General features: G+C 42.1%; 1 protein-coding gene across 2 annotated transcripts in view; it reads right to left on the reverse strand.

The window, feature by feature from the left end:
• Ngf (nerve growth factor) overlaps nucleotides 1-16,052 on the reverse strand; it is a 49,027-nt gene that overhangs the window by 13,378 nt on the left and 19,597 nt on the right. The window contains exons 1-2 of one of the 2 annotated variants that reach the window (XM_048814555.1): nucleotides 3,760-3,835; nucleotides 2,226-2,272 (exon numbers count right to left, since the gene is read on the reverse strand). The exons of the other annotated variant lie outside the window; for it this stretch is intronic. Coding sequence (XP_048670512.1) covers nucleotides 2,226-2,272; nucleotides 3,760-3,789 — 77 coding nt within the window. The 5' untranslated portion in view covers nucleotides 3,790-3,835. Of the gene's footprint in view, nucleotides 1-2,225; nucleotides 2,273-3,759; nucleotides 3,836-16,052 lie in introns of those variants that run through there. 2 annotated transcript variants of the gene reach the window in all.

The following is a 16,052-nucleotide window of genomic DNA, read 5'->3' on the forward strand; positions in this document are numbered from 1 at the left end:
TGGCATCTTCGCTTGGGATAATTGCTGCCTCCCAGGGAAAGTGAGCCACAAGGAGAATAAGACATGGAAGGTATCCTCATGGTCAAATGGATGCTTAGTCACCCAGGGGCTTGAGACAAATTTAGGCTCCTCCTAGATTATTAACTTCCTGAGGTGTGTGTGTGTGTGTGTGTGTGTGTGTGTGTGTGTGTGTGTGTGTATATATATATATATTTTTTTTTTTTTTTTAACATGGGGCTGTCCTAGAGTAGGCATTTCATGAATATTGATTGAACAGAATTGAAAACACTTCATGCAGTGGTGCCAGTTTATTCAACCACTGTAAATCATTATATCATACTGAGATATGACGAGAGGTTCCAATCCACACACCTGGATAACACCCTTTACTTTGGTGCCGTGGGGTTGTATTTAAGCAGAAAAATGCCACATTGGTGGGCTGACAGGTGTGCTGTTAGAAATCAAGATGGCAGACCCTCCTTCTGCCTTCTTTACAAGCACTAAAAAGTGCACACAGGTGTCATGCCAAACCAACCCCACCTTATTCCAGTGTGCTTATTTGTCTTGCCCAGAATTATTTGGAGAAGGCTGTGCTCCAACTCAGTTGCTGGTTACGTTGCACAATCCACTGGGATAGCAATCACCTCATTGTTTAGTTACAAGCCACAAGAAGATAAAAAAGAAAGAAAAAGAAACACAGCGCACACATACAGAATGAGGGTGGAGACCGCACAATGATAATGAAAACCATTTGTTAGTGTTTCTCTCCTTTCCTTGTGCATCAGTCGAGGTCCTGGCACCAGGCCCCTGTCTATGAAGGGATCTTCACCTTAAAGGCCTTCAAGGGACTTGTTCTGTCATTTCTGGTCTAAAGAGTGTCATCCATTGTCCCTAGGAATGTGGGCAATCGACTGCCCAGCTCCCTCTGAGCCCAGTCACTGTGTCAGGCTCCAGGTCTCATCTTTGGCTGTAGGGACACTGACCCATCTGTGGGATTGTGTGACGGCCAGAGTTATTGCTATTGTTATTAATATTATTTTGTGTGTTGGGGATTGAACCCAGAACCTTGTGCATGCTAGGTGAGCACTGTTGTTCAATAGAACAACACCCTCAGCCCTTTTAATTTTAATCTTGAGATAGGGTCTTGCTAAGGCAGGCCTTGAACTTGCTATTCTCCTGCCTCAGCTTCCTGAGTCACTGGGAGTACAGGCATGTGCCACCATGTCCAGCTGGCCTCAGTTATTTGTAAGCGCTGCCTAACCCAGAGTTTTGGGTTACTTTGTATAATAAAGCCCTTGCTTTCTCCCTGCACCGTGTCCACCCACCTGTGTCCAGGACTTTCATCCCTGCTTTCTTTTGAACTGTTGCTACTTTTCCTTCTTCCATAGAACTGATTTTCATATTCCCCAAATATAGATTAAAACCTTTTGAGGATTGAAAAGCAAACCCAAATGAAAATAAAAATAAAATAAGCAAACCCCCAGAACTTTACAACCAGTAGAATATCCATCAAAGCATGTTTGTTTTGCTTGCGTTGTCCCCAAGAGAGGAAGCATCTCAAAAGGCATGTGCACTGGTAATGGGCAGAGCACACTGCCAAACATTCCCTGCACTTGTGTCCACCAAGCCCTGAGACCTGTGTGCTTCTCCTCTCTCTCTTCCCACTTCTCAGAGCTCCACAGCATTTATACATTTAGATCCAAAGAGCATGGCACCAATATCTCCAACAATCACCACCATCTCCTCCAAAAAATTAAGGAAACTTTTGGAGCCACTGAGGTTTGACCAGTGTCCCCCACCCCTGCCTCCTCTTCAGCCATCAGTAAAATCACCAGAGGCAGAAGAGAGCCAAGCTGGATGTCATTTAGTGTCTTCTAGAGTAGTTCAATGAATTGTTATTTACGTCCAGATAAATCCCAACTGAGTGGTGCATAGAGCTAGGTGTAGACACATTTTCATGATTTCCTATATATTCTATCATATTATTTTCCAGCCTCATTCTGGAAGGTGTTTTTTTTCCCTTCCTTTCTCTTAAAATTTTTCTTTTGTCAATATTGTATTTTTAATGGAAATACACAATATTGACGATGACACGTTTCAATTTAGCCCTTGATAATTCTTAGAATTATCTCAAAAGATTAATATCCATAACTGTCACAAGAATATTTATAATATAGACATGTGCGCACACACATAAATTAAAAAGCAAATAAAGAATTGTGTACCTTGGCCCTCCAAAGTGAGGTAGGCTCTTCCATTTGTCTGATGCAATCTATGAAATATAAGTACATGATTTTTTTGCAGATCATTTTGAGTTTTTCCATTTCTTCGTATAGGAAGATAAGTAGACTTTGTGCTTAGGGCTTTGCAGAGAGGGAAAACTCTCCTTAACCACTTCCTTTAGCCTTCAGAATGTCCAGTCCCATGGCAGTGATGGGCTCACACTTGTCAGAGGGGAAGTCCCAGAGAGTTAAACACTAGGCCCTGAGTATGGCTCTCTCATGGCCCTCCTACCCCAGAGGGAGAAGTGGCCAGCCAGCTGTCCCAGGAGGAGGCCTGGTAAACTTGCTTCTTTCTGCCACTTGTTCAGACTGAGTAGGGCACTCCTGACTTCTGGGCTACTAGGGTAAGTACACAAAAACTGAGTTTGAGTTTGAGTTTGTGGAAAGAAAGCACAGGGATGAGATAGAAGTCTCCAGAAGAGTTCCCTTAGACCTATGACTTAATTGATAAGGATAGAACCACTGCTATTTTAGGTGTAAAATTAAAGGTAATACAATGTGATGTGTTAAAATATGCTCAGTGTTTCACTAGCATAAACCGTGGGCTAGAAGGTTAAAAACAACTACTACCACTAATAATTCAAAAAACATGTGCCAGACACTATACTAAGGGCTTTCTATATATTGTCTTTTAATATGCTTGTTAAAAAATCTTCTGAGGTGAGTATTATCTCCATTTTACAGAAATATGAGTTTACATGGCCTAGTGGATAGTGCATGACGGACAGGAACTCAGATCTCCAGCTGCGATCCACTCCTTCCCTACTCGAAGGTTCACACGTCTAACCAGTTCAAAGGAGTAACAGTTTTGCCTTTTGGGTTTTTGAACTGAGTATCAACTTTTGCTTCTATGATATTGATAACATATAGGTGGGATTCTGCATATTTCTATTCTTGAATTTACCTAGTTGCTTTAAAAATTTTCAACAGCAGATTTTCTAGTCTTATAAAATACCTTTGACTTCTCCACTTATCTGTCATGAGTCTTTCCTTGTTTATAATCTCAAGGGAGCCCAGACACCATATTTCCTGCTTATTGAAATACTCCACCCACCTAGAAATAGTTTTGGGAGGACCCACTTTTCTGATAGAAATGTAGTCATAGATGGCAGAGGCTTAGAAATACTCAGTTGCTCTTTATTGGGCAATTTATAAAGATTAGAATGTGGCTATTCCATTTACTCTTGTACATTTTCTGGATAAAATTCTATTTCTGAGATCGTGAAGAGAAACCACGAGAGCAAGTCAGGAGCTACTCACTCTGGCCTAGGGTTATAACTCTCTATTGGTTGGCTTTTTGGGTGTGAAGACCAAGCCAGAGGCGGATGGAGCCAAGTGTAGTCTGTTAATATTTCCATTCATGGACATGCAATAGCAAACCATCTCATACATTTACAGGAAAGCATCGAATATAATATCTTTGTTGAACTTAATCAGAACCAGAGTAGAATTCCAGGCGACAAGAATAGAAACTTACCCTAATGATTTCAGTTTTAGTCCAAAACATACAGTGTTTTCTCTGCTTGCTCTGTTTGTCGCTTTCTAAAACAAGAAAATGCCAAGCAATGACTTGGGTTTGAGGGGCGACTGGAAAGCAAAAACACTGAACAGAAATGCAAAGAGATGGGAGTGGTGGAGGGACATTCAGCAGTGGGTTCGATTTGTGAATCGTTAACTTGACTTCCCCAAGTCTGCACGAATTAATCAGGATTTAATTGTCCAGGCTCATGCTCTCAGCTGAGAGTGCATCATATATAGAAGTAAATCACAAGGTGAAGAAGGAGGTTTCTAAAGGCAGACATACGGCTTTCATTGCTCACAGGTGAAATGCCCTTGTCCTAAAGGAACAGAATCACTCAGTGAAAAACATACAGGCCACCTAGCCAGAATAGAAGATATCTCCTTCTGCTACACTGTATTGAACTGAGCAGTTGCTTTAATAGTGGGAATCATGTAGCTGCATCCACAGCAGACTGGTGATTTTCACTGCAAGTGCTTGGGTAAAAATCTGGAAGTTCCTCTTGCCCACCAGTCTGTTGCTTCTAGAAACTCTTTAAAAAGTTCAGGCCAATGTCTTGTTTTAGATTCTCAAGAACAGTGAGTATAAAGGTGAAAATCAAAAAAAGGGCTCCATACCAGTGAGCAATGACTGTCACCTACAGGGTAATAGTGACATGTTGGCAGACACATCAGAAGGGCACACACTGGCTATTAATTATGCCACTTGGCCCAGTCCCCACCTGGCACCATGAGGGATCTGACTAATATTGGCACTGATGTTGGCCATGGTCCTGGTGCTGGATCTGCTGATTCCAATTAGGGGCCAGGCTGGGGCTAAGCCCAGGTCAGGGACATAGGCAGAAATACCTATCTCATTTCCCATCAGTTGGAAGCTTGATGAATGTTGTGGCAGGAATGGGTGAGTCCTGATCAGAGGAATCAGAACAACCCAATGCCTTCAGGCACTGGGAGAAACTAGTGAGCTGAGATTTGCCCAATCCTTAGGAAACCTGTTGTCATCAAAGAGGAACACTGAGAAAGGAGGAGGAGGGGGATGGAGTTACAGTAAGAAGGAACTGAGAGAGCAGGAGAACAGGAGGAAGAGGCAAGGGCAGCAGATGAGAGGAGAGACAGAGGAAAACAATAGAGGGGAGTGAGAAAAATGCAAGGAGGGGGGGGGAGAAAGGGACCCACAGACAAGGGACAGTAGCAGCAGGAGGGAAGGCAGCCCAAGAGAGAAGCCCGAGACACGGAGAAATGGGAGAAGGAGACAGACTGAATAAACGATTTTGAAGATGACTTCAACCCCAGCTTTGGGGAGAGGAAGAAATCCCTGCACAAATTACAAACAGGCCCACAGTCCTCTGCCAGGACCGGTAAGACATGCCTCTTGGATTTCCCTAGAGAAAAAGCCCAAGCAGTAGGTAATCATAGTCACTCAAAATAAGTAACAACTCCACCAAAGGACCCAGATTTCATTGAACCAGCTTCTGGTAAGGTTACAAGACAATCCTGATGATGTTTCAATTAGTGATCTATTTGAATATGGTTTCTGTTCGAAAAATTCCAAATCCGCACCCAAACCCAATGATAACATTGCCTTGGCAGAACGATCGAGTGATTTCATCACATAAGTGAGGACAAGGCCACAATCCAGGCACACAGCATCTCCAATGCAAAAGTCCTTCATCTCATCGCAGGGCCGCCAGGCTGGGCGTGCCAGACTGGCCCTTCAAATAAATGAGATCGTATGACCTCACCATTATCAGATTCGGAGAAAATGCTTTGGAAAGAAATCATGAGTGGAAAGGACAAAAGGACAACATCAGGGGAATTGGGGTTTCCCATTGATGCTTGGATCCAGCTGGAGTTAGTTACTGTGTAAACTTTGTTTAATCAAATCCACTGTCATTAATAAAACCCCAAACCAAATCCAAACACAGATAGATGATGGTGTACTTGGATTTCACATTGCCTTTGCATCATTGCTTCACCAGGTGCCATCCATAAATCTGGGATGCAGCCTTCTGGAGCTGGGGCTGCAGAGAGGCCGTCTCAGGGATGTGCTTCCACTGTTCCTCGGTGCCACTGCCATTGCCATTTCCCTGTAGGGGGCTGCTCTGTCGGTCAGTGCATGGGCTGAGGGAACCACAGCCTCAGCCCAAGCCCCCAGTCCTTCTCTCCCCCAGTGTGGAGAGTGCTAATGATGAACCAAGAAGGTGAGGCATCTGGAAACCACCTCATAACAAAAAATGGCTATAGGTAGGGATGTTAGGCATTCAGGAAAGCTTCCACAGGGCGAGGGAGAAGAGCTGCCCTTCACCACTGCAGGACACACCACAGGGATGAATGAGAAGAAATGGAGGAGGGGCAGGTGCTACCTCCACTGAATAGAGACATTCAGCAACAGAAGTGGGCTGCCAGTGGTGGCAGCATTCCCCACTGTGAACAGTGCTCAATTTAGGATGTAATGGTTCTTGTTACAGGAGCTTTAAACATGTCACTTCAATTATATGCAATCAGAAAAAAAAAACACACTTTTTAGAAAGGGAAGGAGGGAGGAAGGCAGGAAAGAGGAAATGAAAGAAGGAGGACAGGAAAGAAGAGAAATAAAGAATGAATAACGATTTAAAGAGTGCAAGTGATTCCACGTGGCAATCATCAAATGAGTGTGTGAGGTGGAGACTTGAATATGCAAATATGTGTGCATACAACATAGTTTTATGTCAGAGTTGATTTTCACTGAACTTTCATTCTGGGTGATACTGATGTTAAAGATTTGTATTTTTTTTTAAAGCAATATGGTTTTTTTTGGAAGCTAGCCACTCCATCCAGTGCTTAATGGAAGGAAGAGTGAGTAACCTGTTCCCATCGTGGAGGGAAAAGGAGTTGGTTGGACGTATGGAGAGGCTCTATGGAGAGGACCAATGTGTTCCTTCCTAAAGGGTTTTCAAGGTACCTTTGGTTCCACTTCACAGACCTCTCCTGCACTGACTTTGGAACGACAGAAGAGAGTCCTGTTGGCAGGGAGGGCAGATACCTGGCCCGTAACAGAACGGTGCAGAGAAGGCTTCTGGGTGTACTGAAGCAATCAGGTATCCTGCAGCCACCTACCCTTTGCACCCTAAGGAGTCCTATTATTTATTTATTTAGGTACTAGGGATTGAACCCAGGTGTCCTTAACCATTTACATTTTTCATTTTGAGACGGGGTTTCACTAAGTTAAGTGACTTAAGGCCTAGATAAGTTGCTAAGACTGGCCTTGAACTTGTGATCCCCCTGCCTCATCCTCCTGAGCCACTGGGCTTACAGGAGTGTGCCACCATGCCCAGAGAGACCCTTATATTATGTGAACTAGAGTTACTCCTCTACACTGGGTAACTGCTTATTTAAGAAGGCAAGTCTTGATAATATAATAAAACGAATTTTAGATAGATACTTACATTAAAACAGATACAGGGAGAAAAGATTGGAAGAAAATACAGTAATAGTTGAATTAAAGGATTATGAGTGATTGTTTTAGACCTTTTACTTTCCTGTATTTGGTAATGACTTACAAATTCTTCTATAACAAAATAATGTACTTTGCAATAATTTGACAATACTATATTTAATACTGTAGACATATTCACAGTTTGTACCTATTAATTACATTTTTTGAGATTCTGTCCTGAAGAAGATGATCCTGACATGGGAAAAGCTATACTTATGGATCCCCCACTCCACTAAATGTTGTATAATTGCAAAATCAGAAGGCAAGTGTTCATCAATAAGGGGATAGTTAATTGATTAAGGGATAAGGCATTATCCCTTAATAAGGGATTAGTTAATTGATAGTTAATTGTTGACTGAGGCTGTTCTGTTCTCCAAAACTCACATAAGGTTTGGATATAATGTCAGTTCCTGAAATCTTTTTCCAGAACTTCTTTGCAGTCATTACATACGAAAACCGAAATGACAATAGGGATAAAGGGCAATGCTTGTGATCTAGTGCAAGATGGGGGTGCGGTCAGGTGAGGGGAGAATGTGTGTGGAATCACCATAGTCGAGGGAAATCATGTGTGTGGGAACAAGGCCTGGAAGTAAATTCATAAATGAAAACAGTTGTTTTGAGTGTTAGAACTTTGGGTGATCCCCTTCCTCTTTCCCTCATTCTCCAAATGGCTTGTAATGTTGTTATAATGCCTTTATAATGAAAATAAGATTCATAAGCCTTTCCATATGTCTTCTCTGTAAATCCCTGAGGTCCAGGACTACACCAGATATGTTTTCAGGTTAGCCTCCTCCCCATGGTGCCTAAACTGGGCTGTTTCATTTTTCAAAGGCTCATGCAGTACAGCTGAGGAAGTGACCAGGTCTATTTGATGGCTGAGGATGGGTGCTGGTGCAGGGCTCCATCAACTCCGCTGGGAGTAGCCTCTTTGTCTAGTCATTACAATCTTATGTTGAACACAGAATGAGAAAACTGATGAACGGTCAGTTTCATATGTGGAGATGTGTGGATGCATTCATCTGTATTTGGAAGTTCTTGGGCATGAAGGGGAGGGTTGAGGTCTCAGATTCTCTTTTATCTATTGTTGACTGAGGCTGTTCTGTTCTCCAAAGCTCACATAAGGTTTGGATATAATGTCAGTTCATGATTATCTGTGCTATAGAAGGAAAAAATTAGAAAGAAACCACCAAGCCATTTGTAGTGCATATAATTTGGTTATGTTTGTCTCAGACATTGGGAAAGGGGGCGGAGGAGGAGGGGAAGAGTAGCAGGAGGAGGCAGGGAACTAGAGATATTTAATACATGCCTGCTACTTGCTTGGCATAATACGAGGAGTTTTTCAGGGTATGGCCCTCTTCTGCTGGTGCCCACATGTGGGTAGGTATTCCTCTTCTTGTGTCTATAGGGAAAGTAAGATTCTGAGAGGGTAGGTAACTTCTTTTAAGCTATACAGGCTAGAAAGAGAACAGTATGTAGTGCCAAAGCACAATAAACATTGCTTTTCATTCTCTGAGCACCTACTAACTAATGGTCCATAAATGAAAAATTCAGTTAGCATCAGTCTAGAACTGATGTTAGTTAGCCACCAGGAATTCTTTTAGTTTCAGTGGTTCTCCACCAGGGAAAGTTTCCTCCCACCTAACCCCTACATCCGGCAATATCTGGAGACATTTTTTGGTGTTATCTGGAGACATTTTTTGGTGTTATCTATGGGTAGGAGGGATGCTATTAGCATCTAGTGAGTAGAAGCTGAGGATACTGCAAACAGACTATGAGGCCTAGAGCACCTCCCATCACGATAAACATCTGGCCAAAACATCACTAGCACAAAGACTGAGAAACCCTGACACATCATTGTAGAACCCAACACAACCCATCTTCACAAAATTCACTTCCTCACTCACTTATGAAATAAGTTTCTGCGGCTCTGGAGAATTCTCAGATACTTAAAGCATCAGAGGTGCTATCTATTTACTGATCATACAACTAGGAACCACTCAGCATATGTAAATCAAATAGATATGCAGAAAATCTGGATGACAATGCCAAGTTTAAATCTGAAATTTATGAAGGGAGTTTACAGTGAAATTGCCAGCAAGAAATTAACAACTCCCCAAGTGTTACCAATTGTGGCTAACCCTAGTCTGTATTAAATTCTACAATGAATAGCTAAACATTCACTTGATTCCCAGGATGCTCATATGTAAAATCAAGAGACTTGGCTGTTCTCCGATTACAAGGTCAAATCACTAAGTTTTAAGTTGTAACACTTAAGCTGTGGCCATAAGCAGAGAGTAAATTGCTTTCCTTCACTGTGGCTTGTCACTGGGAGAGGCTGTGTGCATGAAATTAGCTACTTATGTGGCATTGAGACAACCCCTAGAAAACTGGAACTAATGAATTATTAATTATTACATACTTTTGTGGCTCACCATAATTTTGTAGGCATAAGATTGTACCAATATTTGAGAAAGATTATTAAATTGCAAAACTAAAAAGGAATCACCTAGTTGAGTCTTTAATGAATCAACCAGTACACATTAGATGAATTATTATGTGTCCAATCCCACGCTAGGTACTATAGATGATACTAGACAATTATGAGGCACAAGTCTTATCTTTAGTAACACATAATATGGTGTTACTAAAGTAACACTATAGTAACACATAATATTTTTAAGACAAATGCACAGAAAATATTACTGAACAATATGGGTTGTAAATTACTTTATACAGACTGTCAGTAATGAAGGGGTCTAGAGAGGCCTTCCTCCCATAAAAATGCTGATATTTACATACGTGTTTATCTCCTCCATTACGTTGATACTACCAGCATGCCGCAATCTAGACACTTTCTTCTTTGTATTTGCCTCCTTGTCTAGGCAGAGCCTGACCTACAGAAGCCAGCTAACAAATGTCCACTTTCTAAGAGAATGAATGATCTCTCTAGGAAGTGGGCCTCGATCTTGGCCTTGAAGTCACTGGAATGTTCAAAGCAGTGCTTCCCACCCTTGGGATGTAAAAAGAGGTTTGGTGAAACAAAGGTTCCATGGTTAAGCACATTTGGGAACTACTGGGTTAGAAACAGCTTTCTGTACTCAGCTTTCCACATGCCAGTAGGCACTGGGGCGCTCTTAGAAGATACTTGAGGTCAAATTTATTTCACCATGGAAACAGTATGAACTGAAAATGTGGCAACATATTATGTGAATCCATATACCAAGAAATTCATTTTTGAGAATAGTCTAAACCATCCAAGGAACATGGTTTCTTGAATTGACCAGTGCTTTGAAAACAAGTGTAACTGTTGTGAGATTGTGATTTGGAGATTTTCCAGAGAGGGGGACAAGTTCTGTCCCTGTAAGTCAGTCCCTGTGTGGAGGAAAGATCCAGATATGCTTTACGTCTCACTTAAGTAGCTTTTGGAAGTGGCCTCTTTGCAGCTCTGGTGTGGAGAGTCCTGCTTTGGTCTGTGGTAATGGTTTGAGCTTTGGACACACTTTTTTAAAAATCTGGATGAATCTTTTCTTACTATTCCCAAAGGGCTTACACTTTTATTCTTTAGATTTCTGGTGCCCTGAACAGCTTGATTGGGTTTGATGAGTTCTCAGCAGACTGCTGGCCTCAGACCCCTGGGTGATCTGAGACAGCTGCTGTTTGCTTTTCTGTAAATCTGTACTTGCTTTGATTTAGTGGGGTTTCCTGGCATCATTTCCAAAGATAAGAATTGTTTATCGGCACCAACCCACTAAAAAGGTAAAAGCGAATATACCCATCATATTAAGTTTCTTTACCTTAATAAAGCTGTTTCTTTCTTTGGTTTTCTATGTCTTTTAAATGTACAATTGTTTTACTTTTTCAGATCAACTTTTGAAACGAGTCTTCCAGTGGCCAAAGGATTTTTCTTAAAAGACAAAGTGGTCTAAAAATAACGGATGGTGACCTGGGGAGCTGAGTCATGTTCTATTGCCATCAGGAGAAAGTATAAGTAGACAATGACACATTTTGTGACTTATTTCTACTTTAAACGTGTGAGCCCCAGGAAACAGCCGAAGGCAGGGCTGAATCCACTCTTGCAAGTACCTTTGATTTTAAGATAAATCTGTAAATGCTTCCTAGTACGCCATGTCATGTTCTAGCCCCTCTTCCAGCCCTGAAGTTTGTACAGCTTGGGCTGCACCTGGATTCCTTCTAGAGAAGCAGGCTGGTGGAAAGACCTCAGTGTGGCACAGCCTCCCTTGACCGGGGTCTGGGGTGTGTCTCCAGGACGGCATGATGGAAAGACCCCAGTCCATTACTCAAACCAATGGACGTGATTCCAAAGTCAAGGAACAAGGTTGTCTGGGTCTGTAGAAGTGTAGCAGAATCAGACAGGAGCAAAAAATTTGGTGTGTCTGAGTCACTGTGGTTTGTCTACAGGGTTCTGTGGCAGACGGATGGCATAAACCTCCCCTCCAGGACAGACCGGTGACCTTAGTGGCTGCGATCTGATGAACCCTTTGGTTACAGTTGCTTCTACGGCTTTCCCCACAGCTTGGCTCTGCACACTCAGGCCTGGCAAAAGGTCGCCGCGAATGGCCCTGACTATGACTACACCTCCCTGTTTTCTCCATCACACAAAGCTCTGTGTTGTTTTCTTCCAAGGGTTGCCGCCTAAGTTCTCATGAAACACTGGGGCTCTCTCAGGAAAATGAACAAATCCTTGGGGCACAGGGCTTCTGGCTGATAATATGAACTTGACTGAACTCGAAAATGTGTGGCTAGTGCTTGGAAATCATTCAGTTTAATTCAGTACACGCATAAGGAGCACCTGTGCCATGCAGGGGCCCCATGCTCAGAACTGCAGGGATGATAGAGGTGAAAAAGAGCGTCCTAGCAAGAGCAGCAAACGAACACCCACGAGACCCAACAATCGAGGAATGACGGAATGACCATGCATTGTTGTGGGGCACCATGGCACACATCTGTAATCCCAGTGGCTCAGGAGACTGAGGCAGGAGGATCATAAATTCAAAGCCAGCTTCAGCAATGTAATGAGTCCCTGAGCAACTTAGTGAGACCCTGTCTCAAAATGAAAAATTAAAAGGGCTGGAGATGTGGTTCAGTGTTTAAGTGCCCCTGAGATTAATCCCTGATACAAAAAAAAAAAAAAAAAAAGTGCATCGTGGAGTCGCTCTTTTAGCACCTACAAGACAAGGCATCGTTCTGGAGTCTGGGGATACAGTTATGAATAGAATGGGAAAGTTCTCGACAAAACGAAAAAGCAACCAACAAAATACCAATTGCTGATAAGTGATGGAGAAAACAAAGCATGGTAAACAAGTTGGAATTATACACCGGGGAAGGCTAGTTTGGTCAGGGAAGGACTTTGTGATGAGGTGATGGCCGGTGAGAAATAACTGAAGTGTGGGAGAGAGGTATGCAGAAATGTGGAAGAACATTCTAGGCAGAGAAGGGCCAGTGTAAAGTCCCTGAGGCAGGAGCATACGTGGCTGAAGACAGCAAACCATCTCTGTGGCTGGAGAGTTTGGGCTGATTCTGAAGGAAACAGGAAGCCATGAGAAGGTTTTGAGCAGGAAGGTGACATAACTTGTTATAGCCGAGCACGCCCAATGGGGACCCAGGGTGGAAACCAGAAGATGGGTGAGGAAGCTCCTGCAGTCATCTGAGGGAGAGGGGGCAGTGGTCTGAGCTGTGGTGGCAATGTGGGGTAGGTGAGAGGACACCGTAAAAGGGATATGTGGAAGGAAAGAAGCCAATAGGATCTTCCTTGTGGACTGTGCTGTGGAGCAGTGAGGGAAAGGGATAATTAAGGAGAATCCAAAGTTTTTGACATCCCGCTAGATGGAGGTGCCATTTATTGAGATGGAGAACACTGGGGAGGAGCAGATTTGAAGGGCAAGGATCAGGAATTTAGGTTGGGATGAGCTGAAGTGGAGACACCTATATACTAAACCCAATATACAGGTGGAGAGTTTGAGGAGGGAGTTGATAGAGAAATCTATAGTTAAGGCAGAGGTCAAGGGCTATAAACATAAGTTTGAGAACTATCTAGCTTAGGGATTTGTAAGAAGTAAGAAGCCTGAGTAAGAAGCCTAAAAAATTAGCTCACTGAGATTTATTATATACAATTTCTGGTCTTCATTCTTCTAGAGATGAAATTAAACAAGCTTGCCCTCTCTGAGAACCCCTCATGCCCTGCCGTGCCTTCCCTGATTAATCTCTGAAAGTTTCTTGAAGGCAGAGACTCTATCCCTATATTGATGAGCATGCACCTTGCACATCAAACCACTTTCAAGTACCTATTACATGCCTGGGGCTGGGCTACATGCTGTGTGACATTATGAAGCAGGCTAAGGACCAATGGGGAGTCAATATCATTATCAACCAATTGAGTCCATCTGTCAGAGGGAAAAGAGACAGGCGAGTGGTCAGGGTCTTGCAGGCTAGTCTTGGCTTTGCTGCCCTGTGATGTTGGGTAAGTCACCTATCAAAAGATGAGGATTGATTATTTCTAAGGTCTCTGTCAATCTTAAATTCTTGCTATGATGTATCAAGCATCACCTGGAGGGTAGCTGAGAAAAGTCCAAAGAGTCAATAGATGCTGGAGGATTTGAGCTGGACCCTGGATATTTATTCGTTTTGCACTCAGGTCTATCTCAGGTTAATTCAGAAAGTAATTGTTTTCTGTTCGTTTGTCTGCTTATTATTATTTTTTTGCAATTATTGATGTCATCTTTGAAAGAAAATATAAATGAAAATGTGTGTGTGTGTGTGTGTGTGTGTGTGTGTGTGTGTGTGTGTATGGAGAGAAAGAGGGAGAGGAGGAGAGAGAGAGAGAGAGAGAGAGAACACTAGACTAATGATAGCTGAAATTTGTCCAATTTCTCATTGTCAGGTACTGTGGTAAATACTTTATATGGATTATCTCTTTTAATGCTCATAATAGCCCAATGAGTAGAGTTGTTGAGTATTTTACACAGAGAAGAAACTGAAGCTATGTATTGATTTGCTTAGGTAAATCTCAAAAATCAACCAATCAACAAAGTCTAACTTAATGTTTTGTCCAGATTACCTAATTTTAACATGGAAAAATCTCAAAAGAAACTCAGCATAATTTAAACTTTTAAAATCTAGAGCAATTGAGTTTATTAACTACCTAGCATTTTAAGATAAACTTTTCTTAAGTATACAGCATATTTAAAGAAATATTTCCACATAAACTCAGGATTTGTTTATGACAAGTTGAATGCCATTTGGAAATTGAGTGCAAATTCCTCAAACAGGTATGCTCGATTCCACATATACCATCTTGTTTTTATTTCAATCTCATCTAGTCAGATATAACTAATGTTAACATTTAGAGCACATCCTTCCAGAATTATCTATCATATTCAAATCTGTATATAGTAACCCCCCCCTTATCCATTGGGGATATATTCTAAGGCCCCTTAGTGAATGCCTGAAGCTATGGATAATATTGAACTGTATATATATACTGTGTTTTTCCTGTGCATGTATACATATGACCAAGTTGATAAATTAGACACAGTAAAAGGTTAACAACAATAAATGATAATAAAATAGCATAATTATAACAATCTACTATAATAAAATTTATGTGAATATGGTCTTTTCTTCACTCTCAAATTATCTTATTGTACTCACCCTTCTTGTGTTGATGTGAGATGATACAAAGCATGCATGATGGGACAAAGTGAGGTGAATGATACTGGTATTGTGACATGCCACACAAGGGGTGCTTGAACACAAGCACAGTGATACCTCAACAGCTGATCTGATAACTGATTTGGCTACTAAGTGCTTAACAGTGGGGTAGGGTATATAACATGGATACGCTGGACAAAGGGATCATTCATGTCCTGAAGGGCTGGAATGGGATGTTGCCATATTTCACCAAGTTACTCAGATGGAATGCAATTTAAAACTGACAAAAGTGTTAATTTCTGGAATTTTCCATTTAATATTTTCAGATCATGGTTGACCTCGGGCAGAACCATGGAAAATAAAGCTGTGGATAGGGGTTGAATATATTTTACTGCTTTAGCTATCTAAACATGAGCCTGGTCCCTCACAGTATATGGTTGGAGAAGAGAAGACCTTTCTCTTGCCCAGTTGGTAAAAATACAGTTGTGCAGGGCAGTAAGGAGATGGAGTCATGGCTCTTGTAATTTTCCAATATGATGGTGCTTGCAGAGTTACCATCTGTTTGCAGGGCAGCTCTGAGTGCTGTTGCATCTGATTTCAATAAGCTGGGAGAGCAGTTCCATCCTCCAGCGCATAAGCAGGCGGGCACATCTGCTCTGTGTCCAGGCTCCAAAGCCAAGGGAAAGTTGGTCTGGTGGAGTCTGTGGTCCAACTCAACAACAGAAGACAGTAGTTGCTATTGGATCCTTTCCAATCCCTATTGAGGTCAGGTTTTGACCCGGAGGCTTTCAGAGCATAGAAGCCAGGCTGGTATTGTTCTTTATCATTAGTTGTGTTTGTCTCGATTAGGAAGAAAAAAAAAAATCTACGAAGTCTGGATTCAGAATTCTCCAATCTGGAATTCCTCCCACACATGGAAAACAAGACTCAGTGGAGGAAACAATGCCACTGTGTTTGTCACCCACGTATTTTGGGATCTGACCACAAGAGAATAATTTGCTCTTTATCGGAGCGCTCTTCACCTGGGGTTGATAAGGAGTTACCACAGAGCTGCAGTCAGGGCACCACGGTCAGGTGACTACGTGGCAGCAAAGTAAACACTTGGGTGC

Source organism: Marmota marmota, unplaced genomic scaffold, assembly GCF_001458135.2.
Source record: "Marmota marmota marmota unplaced genomic scaffold, marMar, whole genome shotgun sequence".
In the NCBI taxonomy this organism is placed as follows: domain Eukaryota; kingdom Metazoa; phylum Chordata; class Mammalia; order Rodentia; family Sciuridae; genus Marmota; species Marmota marmota.